The following is a 15,203-nucleotide window of genomic DNA, read 5'->3' on the forward strand; positions in this document are numbered from 1 at the left end:
ACAAACTTAAAAGATTCAATCTCTCTTTTTTTTCTTATCATCTAACCAAACAATGCATTAAAGATTTTAACTATTTTTTTTATTTTACATATATTATCATCCACATGACACAAACTTAATGTGAAAATTGTGGCAGTAGAACAAAATGAAAATGATGAGTTTGATTTATAGGAAAGAGAGATTGAAGTGTCCATTTCTTTTTCATAGTTTTATATGCTATTCAAGCTGTAAAGCCTCTGAACTCTACAGAATGTTATTGTGAGCATGAACTTATAACATAAATTACTTTGACATACTTTACAAGATATTTTTGTGTTCTCAAACTACTTTATCAGTTAGGCAAGTAAACTAACAGCTAACTTTTTGAGTTACAAAAACTCTTAATTAGATAAATGTTATATTAGTCTAATGCATAAATGATATAGTTGCAACATCTCACTTAATTGCATAGGATGATAAGATGGTGACTAGTATATTTATTAGGTCGGGCATAACTCTCTTTATATGCAGTCCAAAAAATTATGTAGCTCAGTCCATCATAGGTTTATTTATTAAATAAAGAAACTCATCTTAAATTAAAAAATGCTAGTTTAAAAAATCAATAAATAAAATAACTTCCATTAGATATAAAGAAGGTTGGCACATGAGAGTCTGCAGATTCGGATAAGTTTAGATGGATTGATACGTCCTGTTTAATCTCATTTTAATTGCTCTAACTAAATACAGTAGATAAGAACTGAAGGACTCAATTAAGTAAAATGATTTTAATAAAAAATTAAAATGAGTTCATTGAAAAACCCAAACCAATAATTTAGTAAGGAATTAAAACTAGTCAATTCAGAAACAAAAAAAGAACAATGAACAATTTCTCAAAGAACCAAGAATTTTATGGAAAGATAAAAAAAAAGAAAAATAAAATTTACCCCAATTATTACACACTACCATCACATTAAATCCCTAATCCACTTAACAGTGTGATCCTGATTATCACCTAACATGATCTCTAATAAGATGGAGTAAAAAAATATTACCTTATAAAATTATAACAACTAGAAAATTTGTTTAGTAACTTAAATATAAATATCTCGAATAGGGATTATAGTCCAAGACATTTAAGTGGACAGAGTCGCTGACTAGAAAAGAAAAAAAGGAAACAAATTAAATATTTTAGTCATTGATTTACGACCTACAGGAACTAAGGACATGGTGATCCATATTTGATTGACATAACCCGCACTGATTAAATTTTTTAAATTTGACAAGCACTTATATTATGTGTGTTCTTGTAAGTAACTGGTTCATTAGGATTTGTTCTTCATTCCGTCCAAAAACAACTCATTTCGTTCATGTTCTTTCCATGTTTAAGTCTTATTTAAAGTCATGTTTTTAACAAATTTGTACTTTAAAATTACAAATAATAAGTAGTTTGTTCACTAGTATTTATTCTCCCATCCATCCAAAAACAATTTGTTCCTTCATGTTTTTTCACTATTTAAGTCTAGTTCAAAGTCTTTTATTTTCTTAACAGGTTTGTACTTAAAAATTACAACTGATAAAATTATAAATATTATCTAATTCTAGAAATAGGCATGTATAGTTAATTATTTTTACTAATTTAATTAAATAAAAATAAAAATATTAAAATTATGCATTACGTGCTATAATAAAAAAGGAAAATAACAAAATAAATAATTTCTTAAACAAATTGTGTGATAAATTAGAACTAGAAAAATATTAAAATTTTTCAAATGTGTTAATGAGTTAGACATTTTGTGTGAACCTATTAATAAGACTAGTCTATATTTTTTATGTGAGACGAGCAGTTTCTACATGCTAATGGATGAGAAAAACTGAAGGGGGTTTCTTCCTGCACCTCCAATAATTTCTCTGTACTCCCAAAATCTACTTTAATTCAATTTTTGCCCATGGTTAAAATCTGAGTTAATGTTTTTTACCGCAGTGCACCCCCAAAATTTCGTGCCTCACTGTACTGCACCCCCAAAAGCAGATTCTCTGCACTCTCTGCACCCCTTGCACATGGAATCTCTTTGACCTTTATTTTATCACTCTATGCACTCTCTGCGGAGCACTCTCTGCACCCCCTCCACACACTCTTCATCCCCTTCTCCCTCTTCTCCCTCTTCTCCCACACAACAGCACCCACGCCATCCTTTTCTCTTCTCCACACACCATTGTTCTCCCCAGCGTCATCGGCAAGCGCGTTTCTTCTCTTCCCGCCGGTTCTCCATTTTTCACGGTACGTGTGTATTTTGATTTTAATTGATTTTAGTTGTAGCTTTGAATGTTGTTGTTTTGTCTTAAACCTGCTTCGGAAATAATGTGGAAGGTGGGTTGTGTTGATGTCTGTGTATTTGAGAGAGGGTTTTCGAGTTTTTTTATTTATTTAGGAAATGGATTATGGAATCCGTTTCCCCTGCTTTTTGTTTTTTTTTTCTAAACGGATTGTGGAATCCGTTTGGGTTATTTTTTTTTTTTTTTTTAGGAAACGGATTCCGTTTCCTTTTTATTTATTTCTTTTCAAAAACGGATTGTGAAATCCGTTTGGTAACTTTTTTTGTTTTTTTTTTCTAAACGGATTGTGGAATCCGTTTGGGTAATTTTTTACGACCTCTTCATCGCTGGCCTATCAGATTACTATTTGCATCCTTTTTCTGCACTTTTCATATTTTATATCTTTTGAAAAATTAAATAACTATTAATTTAAAGAATGTCAATAAATATTGAGATTAAAAGAAATTAAGAATTTGGTAGAACAAAAAATAAGAAAAAAAATGCATTAATTATAGTTAGTAAGAAAAAAATGTAAAAAAGAAAAGTAAGAAAAAAAAATCAAGTAACAATTTCTTTCTACGTAGTGTTCTTTCTCCGCAGTGGCAACGAGACATGTAAGCTTATTATGTATTTGTTAGGTGGTGTATTTAGTGATCACGGATGCATAAAGCAAAAGAATCCGTTTCCTTTTTAATTTTTTTTTTTCAAAAACGAATTGTGAAATTCGTTTGGTAACTTTTTTTTTTTGGAAACGGATTGTGGAATCCGTTTCGTGTTTATGAAACGGATTCTGTAATCCCATAAATTTTGATTTTTTTGGAGAAACAGCTTTTGTATTCCGTTTGATAAAAGTTTGAAACGCGTTATATAGTTTATGAAACGGAAAACAAATTCCGTTTAACTTCACAAGCAAACAGAAAAAAAAAACTTTAGCTAGTAAGAAACTGGTAAGAAGGCTAACCTGGATGAGAAAAGACAACGCAGTTAACCAAAACGACCTTCTTTCAAACAACCACCAATCAAGTAATCTTCGATCACAATAAACACAATGCTAAAGACAACGACAGAATAAAAAACATTCCTTAAAAAAAAAATGTGATACAAACCAGAGGGACCACCACCGACAATGAACGAATGAATGAAGGACAGAAAATCTCAGGGACCACGGACCACACAGAAGAGAATGAGAGCAAGAAAACACCAGACAAGAAACGAAACGTAACACGAGCACAAAATAGTTGGGGGTGTAGGAGGTTGGTGACGCAGTAAATGAAATTTACTGCGTCCTAACGACTTTCACCCACTCTGATAAATAAAGGTATAAGAATCTTTTTTGAAGGTACAGAAGAAGTGTTGGAGGTGCAGGGAGAAGACCCCAAACTGAATGAGTTCGGCCCAAATTATCATTTGTCTTGAAATTGAAGAATGTACTGTATATTCTGAAGCAATTTCGTAGAATTTAAACTAAAAATAACATATTTATCAAATAAATTGTAGCATGTTGAAATCGAATTGGATGGGAGCTTTTATTATCATATATGTGTCAACAGATTAACCGCAATAGGTTTTAATATTTTGATAATTCGCCCCTTAGGTTAAATTAAAAACCTGGGTATAACTTAAGCGCCGTTATCGGCCTATTCGAAACTCTGATCGGTGGCGTAACCAATCTCTTACACGACGCAGAAGTTTTCTACTTCGCGAACGCTTTCTCAACTCAAATACTTGGTTCGTTCCTGCCCCATTCATTCTCGCCGTTGCTACTTGCTACATGCCAAATAATGTGACGCAATTGTTGTGACTCATTTTGCCTCTTCTTTGTCTCAAATTTCTTTAAATTTCTCTGTCAAAGTTATGTTTGAAAAATAGATAAATAAGAGATTTTGTGCTAGATACGCATCCCACACAATCATCTTAACGCAACAACGTTACAGTTTCCCAGTAGTATAAAACATATATTTTTTTTGTGTTTGTTCAGGTTAGTCAAGTTTTCAGTTTTCAGCGTTGTTGTCTTTTTATTACGTTTTGTGCTGCAGTTTTCTTTTGTGTGAATTGTTTTGGGCTAATATAACGCATAGGGTTTTAGTTGATGTTGTCTTCAACATTGATGTGAGTGCTAAAACTTTCACTTCAGATGACATATGTTATTGGTTCTCTCTTTTTGGTTATCAGATAATTGTGTTTTTTGACTACTTCAAGGCTTGAAGACTTCTAAGATGTTGGCCTGTCATCCTGCAAAAAAATTATCATTTAACCGATCAATTAGTGATGGCGATTTGGTTATTGTTTATGAAAAGCATGAAAGCATGAAGGCTGTTACTGTGTGTGAGGGTTCAGTCCTGCAGAATCGTTTTGGTGTTTTTAAACATTCGGATTGGATAGGAAAACAGTTTGGATCTAAAGTATTCAGTAGTAAGGGTGGTTTTGTGTACTTGTTAGCCCCCACACCAGAATTGTGGACTCTGGTATTAAACCACAGGACTCAGATTCTCTATATTGCGGATATTAGTTTTGTTATCACATACTTGGAGGTTCTTCCTGGTTGTGTGGTTCTTGAATCTGGAACTGGTAGCGGATCTTTGACTACTTCACTTGCAAGAGCTGTTGCTCCTTCAGGACACGTCAATACCTTTGATTTCCATGAACAAAGGGCTGAATCAGCTAGGTAAGAAATAGTGTGATTTTCCATATTGAAATTGACGTAGTATGATGTTTGGTGTTAGTATATTTGTATCTTGCTTTCTCCTGCTTCTTCTGGCTTTCTTCTATGGATCTGTTTTCCACTATCATCCAAAATGGTGTGCTGACCTTTAATTAGATGATGGCAATTAAAACAGTACTTTGGCTGTGGATGAAATTTAAACTTGTTTTATTAGCTTTGCACCGTGGTTTTATTATTCTTATGAAATTGGGGGCAAGATATTCAATGATCAGATACTCTGTGGTTCGTAATTCAAAATGCTGTCTTTTGATTCTACTTGATATACCGGTTCTCTGCTATGCTCTTAGATCATATATGATTCTTGTCAGCAGGATCTAGCTTTGTAGGATGTCTACCTAGAAACCAATCTATAATTTTGTCTTGTAAATTAATCTTTTTTTTTTTTTTATTCACGAGGTTATGAGGTTATGTTGAATATTTCCTGTGTCGTAATATATAAACTTAATTTTGTCATCCTGGTAGGGCTGATTTTGAGAGAACAGGTCTAAGCAGCTTAGTCACGGTGAAGGTTAGGGACATTCAGGGTGAAGGATTCCCTGATGATTTTACAGGCATGGTTGACTCTGTATTTTTGGATCTACCTCAACCTTGGCTCACCATTCCTTCAGCTGCAAAAGTGTTGAGACATGATGGCACATTGTGCTCTTTCTCTCCTTGTATCGAGCAAGTACAACGAACATGTGAAACACTCCGGACCCGCTTCACAGGTAGTTTTTCATTTTCTTCTCTCTCCCCTTCTATATTTTCCTAACTTCATTATCTTTGTGTGCTTGAATTAGACTGATAGAATACCCATGTAAATTTTTTCCTGTGTACAAAGACATAAGAACATTTGAGGTACTTTTACGCACGTATGAAGTTCGGGAAGAGAGAATGCAAAGCCTAAGCGAGGATGGTGATGGTTCTAATGGTTCTGTTCATAGGAAGAGGAGACAATGCTCTGATGGAAGCTATGTACTCAGTGGCAGTCCTTCTATTTCTTCTGTCATGGCCAGACCTTGTGGTGAAGCTCGAGGTCACACAGGCTATTTGACATTTGCAAGAGTCAAATGCGTCTCATGAAGAGTGTTGTCATGTTCATCACAATTTTGTATCTCCTTTCATATAGAGCCTCATGCCTAGATTGTTTTTGTTCGTTTTAGTACGGTATGCTTATCATCCATGCCTTGCTACAAGAAGTAAGGCCTACCTCTTTGCAGGTTAGTGATCATTAGTGACTATTTTGTGCTTCTTCATATTCTTTACAAATATTTAGATGGATCAAGTGTCTTGACATGTTTACATTGCTTCAGCAAAGTGGCAAAAATACTTGTGTCACTATTGATTGATTTGCTCACTCCTATTGCGTGAGAATTTCATATTTTTCGCATTTTCTCATAACTAAACAAAATATTAACCTTGTATATACTAGGAACTACAATTGATAAATAGGTTTGACGTGCTTTTATTTAAAAACATTCATATATAACAAATATCCAAACAGGCCTTTTACATAAAAGGTTTCAGAAACAATTGACCAGATAGTGAGGCAGGTGCTTCCTTGCATCCCATAGGCCCGATGAAAAAGATATACATGCTCTTAGTGAAAAAAATAAACAAAACATTACTTTTCTTCTTCTCCTCTCCATCTTCTCATTCCTCTATCATAGTAGTAGTTGTGTTCTCATTCATTTTCCATTGTAGTAGCTGCATTCTCCTTCCTTTTCTATAGCAGCAGTTGCATTCTTCATCTTCTGTAACATAAACTACGTTCTCCTTCCTCACCCATAGCAGCAGTCACATTCTCCTTTCTGTTCAATTATTGTAGCTGCATTCTCCTTCCTCTCCCATAGCAGCAGCCGCACCCCTTGCATCCTTGCACTCTGTTTTGGTTGTTTTTCAATTGGAGTAAAAATTATACCCTTGGTCGACTGTTGGAACCATCTTAAAATATCATTGCCCCTGCTGCATCGCTTGGAGAGGTAGGTTGTTGAAAATTTTTCACTTTTGGCTTCTTAGGTTTTGTTTCCGAATTGGGTAATCCAGGAATGTTTTTATACGCATGGTCTCAAATATACTTTCAAATTCAGAAATACACTTCGAAATTGTCTTTTAATTATATTTCGGATCGTGCATTCTAAAATATAATTTTAAATTTAAAAAATACATTTTCAAATACATAATTCAAAATATATTTAATATATATATATATATATATATATATATATATATATATATATATATATATATATATATATATATATATATATGTGTGTGTGTGTGTGTGTATTCTGTATATTTTTAAACCCAAAGTATATTCCGAAACATGCGATGCCTATATTACATGCTTCCTTCAACAGAAAAAAAAAGTAACATATAACATTTGTTGGATAATTCTCCTCCTTTATTTTATGAGGCACAAATCTTAGAAATATGTAACATTTGAAAATACTACTTTGCCTTTATCCCTATTATTTTTTACTTGATTCTGACTTTAACAATGCAATAATAGTCATTAAATAATTTAGGTTTGTGATCTTCAACTTCACGATCACAATCTTCCTCCTTAAACATAATCCGGAATATGTTAAAAAATTATTTAATACATTCCATGATGTATTTCTACTATTCCATCGAAAAACAACTAAATCAGAAGGTAGGGATGGATGGGGTGTGACTACTAATATGGGAGAGAAAGGAGAACAATCTTTGATGTGATCTCAACAAGCTTAAGTCCAAATGCATCAACAAGTTCATCATCAAGTCCAAACCCACCTAGAGTTCCAATTACTAGAAGCATGATGAAGAAGATCCAAATGGGTCTTTCACAAGAAGATCAAGTCAGTCATGAACTTTTCACTTTATTTACATGAGCAAAGAAATCTCGAAAATATGAGTTGATGCATGGAAGACCATAGTCTCGATTTAAATTGGATCATTGTTTAAGTTTTGCTTTCAATAAATAAACTAGAAAACTTATGATTACATGGTGCATAAATTGGGCCGAGCCCAATTTCCTTCTTGGTCGAAAATCCTTGACATATGCTATATGTGGAGATAAGCAAGCAAAGCATAATCAAAGCAAAAGAGTGTGACAATGGCAAGGAGAGTGTGACATGCCACTTGGCGTCACCATAGATCATCTCCTACATCACACGTCCTCCAATCAAGCTTGCTCTTCTAGCTACATCTCCATTTCGTTTGTGTTTAATTTGAGTTGCATTAAGGAAGCTAATCTATTATAAATGATAGCTTCCTATGCACATGTAAGGGTTACTCTTGAATTTGCATCCTAGAAGCATAGTTGTTGAGAACTCTCCACTTCGTTTACGCTTATTTGAGAGCACACTAGGCTAGGATTCTCTAACGTTTCCTCTAGCCACTTTCCATAGAATAGCACCAATTTTACACTTCATTTTCATCCAAACCTCCATTGCTGAGAGTTTGTTGCACTTCATTCCTTCATTTCCATTGCACTTCAACTCATTCTCTACATTCTTCATGAATCTCCTTTCACTTCTACACCAAAACCGTCCATCAATGTCGAGTAGAATAATTGTAAAGAAAAAGTAGCATTATAGTTAATTTTCAATAAAGACAAAAATTTTCACTTGACTCACCTCCATACATTGCTTTCTACACCCTCATATAGAAGTAATTTCCCGTTTTACCCTTTGGAAATTATGTAAAATATTTGCATAATTTGTAAACTAATAACACCTAAAGATATTAATAATATATATTAAAATAGTATTATCTTCTGTGCAAATTCAATTTTAAATATTACTATTTTTTTAATAGCCTCTAACCTTGCTAAATTCTGAAGTAAAAAAAAAAACATTTTACCACTGTTTCAACAGATTTTATTATTTTTTAAAATTAGTTTCTGTTACATACATTAATTACTTGTTAACTAATTATTTTCCAAAATGAATTTATATTCTTTCTTAATTTACAACCAAGGGCATTTTGATAAATTATTGTGTAATATAATTATTTTTCTTTCATTCCTTCATCCAATGGAAACAGAAGATAAACAATGAGTAGCCAAATAAAATGTATAATAACTGCTCCACTTGGTCCTTGATTGGACAGGTGCCTTACTTCTAGGCCAACCATTAATGACTCATCACTTGCCTAGCATTTACCACTCATTTATACCCACGGTCAACACAAAGTAGTCGCAGCTTTGAGGCGCCACTCAACTCTGTTCTGTTCGGAGATTATTATAGAAAATAATAATAGTATATTAAATAAAATACTTTTTAAAAAATCAATAAGGTTATTAATTTAACTTTACAAATTTTGTTATTATAGCTGTTTATTTCATTACAATATAAAACATATATGAAAGTAACTAATTACATTTTAAGTTAGAATAAATTTTAGTTTTTTTAATTATTTACTTTTTTAATATAGAAAGTAGTGTGTAAATGGCGTTGCATTTTGTAGCTAGTTGCGCACAAGTGAAAAGAAACAAAAGACCTGCATACAATGGAAACGCATAATCAGAAAAGCTTAAAAACTGAGTTGTGTGGTGGTATGGTATCCTAGTGTAGTGTAGGTTAGTGCAACTACTTTTTAGAGACAACTGAAGAGGGTAGTACGAGTACCCGATGCTGCTGCTGCTGAATTCATGAGCTAAAAGATCACTATTGTAATGCAGTGATGATTATAAAAAAATGGTACCCTTCTGCGACATTCATAGCCCATCATCATTTATCTTATGTACTGCTAGTAGGCATCACAAATAGATGGAACCTGCAATTAAACAAGATGGCCCACGAAGGACAAGGCCTGTTCAACCACCTCATTAACTCAACTCCCATAGCTGTACCCAGCACATACTTCACACCACCACTGCCACAACTAAATCTTTATGCGGCAACATCCACAGAATTACAACCATTTAAGAATGATTTAGATACAGATTCCCCCAATCGGGTGATAATTTTTCCATCACGTGATTGAAGTTAACACAAATTTTCTATTACAATTTTGAGTCACTACTGATTTTACAATTCAAACATTCACCTGACCCACACCAGAGACCGGTCACGTCTATTCTAATCTTTAACAGTCAGAATATGGTTTTCTGAATATACAAGAGAAATTAATGCAGACACCAATTTGAACCTTGTAGGGACGCCGTCTTGATGTCAAACAACTTCAGAGGGCAAAAACTTTAACTTACTCTATTTTCAACACCCCAAAAAATTCCTGTCCCCTTTTGTAGCCAATGTTGTGAAGCAAACCATGACCGAAAAAACACCAGGGGGAATTTGCCTCTGTTAAGTTAAAGAAAAGATTAGACCTTTCCGCTCCCGCTCCAAGAACTTGAACTAAGCAACACTTCCATGATCAGACCCATCGTCATAGTAATACGGGGACAACTTTCCATCTTTCTTGGCTGGTTTCGTTAGGTTCTCTGTGCCCACCTCTTGTAACATCTTCACCACTCTTCTCATTGAGGGCCGGTTGATTGGAAGAGGACTAGTGCACATGAGGCCAATGTTGAGGACCTTGCAAATTTCTTCCTTGAAACAAGAATCAAGCCTCGAGTCAATGACTTGCTCCACGCCTTTCTGATCCAAGGTGGTGCACGCCCACATAACCAAGTCTTTTTCCCCAAATTCAGGGTCAACGGGTCTCCTTCCAGTAATCAACTCAAGTATGACAACACCAAAACTATATATGTCACTCTTCTCATTCACTCTAAGTGTGTATGCATATTCTGCAGAAGGAAAGAAGATTATCAGTTTGGCTTCATGAAGACCAGGAAACGGATCATTATTGTAAAAAATAAAATAATGAAATGACAACTTGCCAAGCAAAAGAAACCATTTGATACAAAGCATAATTTACCGATTAAAATTGGTATAATTCATTCACATTGTTTCTGTGGGCACAAATCTTCTCCGTATAATTATAAACGATTAGCTTTAGATTTAAAGGTTTCTCAAATTAATATATGATAGCGGTGATAAGTGTGTGTTAAGCAGAACTAGCATCAAACTTAATTGTATCACATATCTATCAAAATATGATTGAACGTCAAGAAAAACTGGAAATAAATGACATAAAATTTCTGCAAACCTGGTGCTATGTACCCACAAGACCCAGCTATGACAGACATGGATTTAGTTCCTTTCCCGGTGGCATCAACTACCTTAGCTACTCCAAAATCTGCCACCCTTGCACCGAAGTCCCCATCCAACAAGATGTTATTAGATTTCACATCTCTATGAACAATTGAAGGAACACAGTCGTGATGCAAATAAGAGAGGCCTTCCGCTGCATCAACAGCTATCTTATACCGAGTTGGCCAGTCCAACAACCCTCCTTTATTGCTATGCAGTAAATCACCCAGGCTACCATTCGGCATATACTCATAAACCAATAGCTTGCTATCCCTAGTAGTGCAGCAACACCACAGTTTGACAATGTTCTTGTGCCTAATTTTGCCCAAAGTTTCAACCTCTGCCTCAAAAGCACTGTCTTGACGAAATTGACCTCTCTCCACATCTCCACTGTCTATTTCCTTTTTGACCCCGCCCCATATCTTCTTCACAGCAACCACTTCCCCGCTGGTCAACACAACCTTGTAAACCTTCCCGGAAGACCCACTTCCTATCACATTATCTTCATCGAGGCAATTCAAGATCTCATCTTCGCTGAAACCCAGTTTATGAAACGACATCAAAGTCCACTTTGATTTATCAACAGATCTCTCGGCATTCTTGAAATTCCTGTACCTTAAGTAAAACCAGACAACACCGATGACAAACACCAAAGTGGCAACTATAAAAATAGCTCGCAGAATCCACACAAAACCGTTACCCTTATCCCCATTTTTGCCACCACACAAACCTTTGAAATCCCCGCACAAGCCAGGATTGCCAATAAAACTAGCCCTGTACATATCCTTGGCCAGCAGTGGGGGAAGCTTTCCAGAAAGCCTATTATAAGACAAATTGAACTGATTGAGCTTCAAATTCTGCAACGCCTTTGGAACATTCCCAGAAAATTGATTGTTGGAAAGATCAAGAAAATTCAACACAGCCAAACTGCCTATTCCATCAGGAATCTCCCCACCAATCTGATTATTAGCCAAATTCAAGTCATTGAGTTTCTTCCACAATTGAATCCCCTTGGGGAGCTCCCCGGATAACATATTGTTGTGAAGATCGAGAGTGCCAAGCTGCCCAAGATTCACAATACTCCCAGGCAACGACCCACTGAGCCTGTTATCACCAGCAGAAAACTCTTGAAGATTCTCCAACCACCCAATCTCCTCGGGGATCACACCTGAGAAATTGTTCTTCGTCAGAATCAACGACGACAAATTCCTCGCCCCACCAATGGTCCTCGCAATCGAGCCACTAAACGAGTTACCCATCAGTTCAAGTAAATACACATGCGGAAGGCCCCACATACCCGCCGGAACCTCGCCGGACAACCGGTTCGTACCCAACCTCACACGCGTCAAGCTCCGACACGATCCCAAACTCGCCGGTATCTCCCCGGAGAACTGGTTCTCGAGCATCAACATCTCCTCCAACTCGCCGTGATCGCAGAGACTCGCCGGAATCCCACCGGAGAAACGGTTTGTGGAAACGTCAATCCACCTCAAAGGACCAGACTTCCCTAAACTGTCCGGCAATGTCCCGGTGAGTTTGTTCCCGAACAACCTCAGCTCATAGAGGTTGGGCGAGTCAGCAATACTCGGCGGCAACTCCCCGGTGAAACCGTTCTCATAGAGGTTGAGACTCTCGAGAGGCAGACGACACAGCTCATCGGGAATGCTCCCGCTCAAATGGTTCATGGAAACATCAAAGAGCCTCAACGAAGTGAGGTTGGAGATTCCTCTGGGCAATTCACCGGAGAGCGAGTTGTTGTACAACTCAATCTGCTTGAGAGTGGTGATGCGAGTGAGCGAACTAGGAATGGGTCCATAGAGGTTGTTGAAGGTCAAATCCAAGACGCGAAGGTTTTTGAGGTTCCCGACGGAGTCGGGAATGGGGCCCACGAGATTGCAGGCGCTGAGCCAGAGCGTCTCCAGATTGGTGAGGTTGCCGAGGGAGTGAGGAATGGGGGAAGGTTGGAAGGGGTTGTAGGAGAGGTTGAGGGTTTTAAGGGAGGTGATGTTGAAGAGAGAAGGCGGAACGACGTCGTCAAGGAGGTTGAATACGAGGGAGAGGGTCTGGAGGTTCTGGAAGGTTCCAAAGGAGGGGGGAACGGGGCCGGAGAAGTTGTTCCCGGTGAGGTCAAGGTAGCGGAGGCTGGGGAGGAGGGGGAGTGTGTGGGGGAGGGTGCCGGTGAGGAGGTTCTGGGAGAGGTCGAGGTGGAGGAGAGGGGTGCAGAGGGATATTTGGAGAGGGAGGGTTTGGTTGATGGAGTTGTTGAAGAGGATGATGGAGGTGAGGTTGGGGAGGCGGCAGAGGAAGGTGGCGGAGAATGGGCCTGCAACGTTGAAGTTGGAGAGGTCGAGTGAAGTGACGGCGCTGCTATTTGGGCCGCAAGTGACGCCGGCCCAGTTGCATGGGGTGGTGTCGCGGTTGTTCCAGGACGCCAGAGACGAGTCAGGGTCGTCGAGAGATTGCTTCCACTGGTACAGATATAAACCGTCTTGGTTGAGAGCAGAGATGAAGAAGTGTTGTTGGAGAAGAAGCACGGTGAAGAGGAAGAACAGGGGAAGCAGGGACATTTTGTCGTTTGGTTTTGTTTTCACTTACAATGCTGCTTTCGTCTTCTTCTCCTTGCACTGCTGCTACTGCAACTTCCAACGAGTTTGTGGTTGCTACTACTGCTGCTTACTATCTTTCCTTTCCTTTCCTTTCCTTTCCTTCAGCTGCCAGGGACCATTTTGCCTCTCTCTCTATAAACCCATCTAGCATCAATGTACCCTTTATATAATATTCTTTAAAAAAAAAAAAAAAAAGAGCTTTTTTGTACAAATATACATTCAAATAAGTATTCTATTTTCTTTCAAGAACTATTTCTTTCAAAGAGGAACTAAGGCAAAGAAGCATTTAGTTCTACAAATTTGGTTGGAGAAATGAAAAACTAATTATTACCTGTCTAATAGAACACTAATGTTTTGGATTGGGAAAAAGGCGTGTACCGTTTGTTTTGTGAAGTCTAGGCCCCAGGGATTACTAGATTTGATCCTGAAGATAAATCTTGTAGTACTAATTTAATTATGGCATACTAGGCAGTCCTCAAATGTACTCAAAATACTATATATATTACCCTCTAGGTCAAGGTTGCAATACCCAATATGTGATTATTTAGATCTACCTAGCTCGTTAGTACATCATAATGATGTCAACTAATTAATTGACTTTATTTAAGAAAAGTGATTGAGTTAGTAGTTAGAGGTAGATGCACCATGTGCAAGTCCATTTGTAGCAAAATGTTCACTTTAAGTAACAAAATGATGTTTTAAGTAATCTATACTGATCATTAGTGTCTGGTCAGAGAAGACAAAAGAAACTCATAACAAGTATATTATGCTATATATATGAAGAAATGGATTGTATTTCTCATAATGTAACTCGTATAAAAGAATCAGAAAATAATGACGCGTGACTATGAGGCTACAAGGAGAGAGAGGAAAGGATGTAGTAACAAACAGCAACAACCGTTTACTTTCATAAAGTGGAGTGAAAGAGTAACTGTAGTGACTCCACAAAGGAAAAGGCAAATGTTAGTGGAACACTGGAGTGTCTGGGCAATGAACATGAATCTGTAGACCGAAGCGGTGGGAAAAAGATGCATTACCCGTGCCGGTTACAACAAACACGTCATGATGCTTTGTAGACCAAGAATTGCGTAAGAAAAACAAACAACAGTGGAGATTCTTGTATGCTATTGAATATTAATTATGAAGGAGGTCATACGAAACAAAATTTTTAGTAATGTTTTGATGGCATCAAACACTACGCTCAAGTTGTCTAATGATTTCAAAAAGCTACATTTTTGCGAATATGTATGATTGTGTCTGTGACTCTAGTTCGTGGTATTTATGAAAGAAATGGAATTCTTTGCCTCGATGTCTATTTGTTTTAGTTAATACGTGAGGGTTAAGAGTCTCTTATTTAAAGTATTCTTATCGTAAACAAACAACCCTTGGTTTTTTTATTCAATATGAGAATTTAAGATTGATGCATAGTCTCGTTAAGTAAAATAGAAAATTAATCGGAATATG

The 15,203-nt window shown here is 36.7% G+C and overlaps 2 protein-coding genes across 3 annotated transcripts; one reads left to right on the forward strand and one right to left on the reverse strand.

Moving 5' to 3' along the window:
* Window positions 1–3,862: 3,862 nt before the first annotated feature.
* LOC114187114 (uncharacterized) lies at window positions 3,863–6,374 on the forward strand. Of its 2 annotated transcripts, none has more exons than XM_028075249.2 (4): window positions 3,863–4,020; window positions 4,465–4,957; window positions 5,477–5,721; window positions 5,835–6,374. In XM_028075249.2, the coding sequence occupies exons 2-4, from the start codon at window positions 4,509–4,511 to the stop codon at window positions 6,074–6,076; spliced, it is 936 nt and encodes a 311-aa protein (XP_027931050.2). In that variant the 5' UTR covers window positions 3,863–4,020; window positions 4,465–4,508; the 3' UTR covers window positions 6,077–6,374. The 2 variants fall into 2 exon arrangements, with proteins under 2 accessions (XP_027931050.2, XP_085530582.1); XM_085674456.1 differs by lacking the exon at window positions 3,863–4,020 and adding an exon at window positions 4,049–4,270.
* Window positions 6,375–9,912: 3,538 nt separating this feature from the next.
* On the reverse strand, window positions 9,913–13,867 carry LOC114187730 (uncharacterized). Its single transcript, XM_028076064.2, has 2 exons — window positions 11,090–13,867; window positions 9,913–10,727 (listed from the first exon to the last, which is right to left on the reverse strand). Exons 1-2 carry the CDS (start codon window positions 13,698–13,700, stop codon window positions 10,336–10,338), a joined length of 3,003 nt encoding a protein of 1,000 aa, XP_027931865.2. The 5' UTR covers window positions 13,701–13,867; the 3' UTR covers window positions 9,913–10,335.
* Window positions 13,868–15,203: the final 1,336 nt, after the last annotated feature.

This window comes from Vigna unguiculata, chromosome 6 (assembly GCF_037176805.1).
Source record: "Vigna unguiculata cultivar grain cowpea cultivar isolate G323 ecotype 2 chromosome 6, ASM3717680v1, whole genome shotgun sequence".
NCBI classification, from domain to species: domain Eukaryota; kingdom Viridiplantae; phylum Streptophyta; class Magnoliopsida; order Fabales; family Fabaceae; genus Vigna; species Vigna unguiculata.

Bases quoted from the DNA above. Each gene is read 5' to 3' on its own strand.
- LOC114187730 (XM_028076064.2), bottom strand. From the start codon at position 13,700: ATGTCCCTGCTTCCCCTGTTCTTCCTCTTCACCGTGCTTCTTCTCCAA. The intron at 10,728-11,089 runs GTTTGCAGAAAT...TTCCTTCTGCAG, and splicing joins TTGTGGGTACATAGCACCAG to AATATGCATACACACTTAGA.
- LOC114187114 (XM_028075249.2), top strand. From the start codon at position 4,509: ATGTTGGCCTGTCATCCTGCAAAAAAATTATCATTTAACCGATCAATT. The intron at 4,958-5,476 runs GTAAGAAATAGT...TCATCCTGGTAG, and splicing joins CAAAGGGCTGAATCAGCTAG to GGCTGATTTTGAGAGAACAG. The intron at 5,722-5,834 runs GTAGTTTTTCAT...CTGTGTACAAAG, and splicing joins ACTCCGGACCCGCTTCACAG to ACATAAGAACATTTGAGGTA.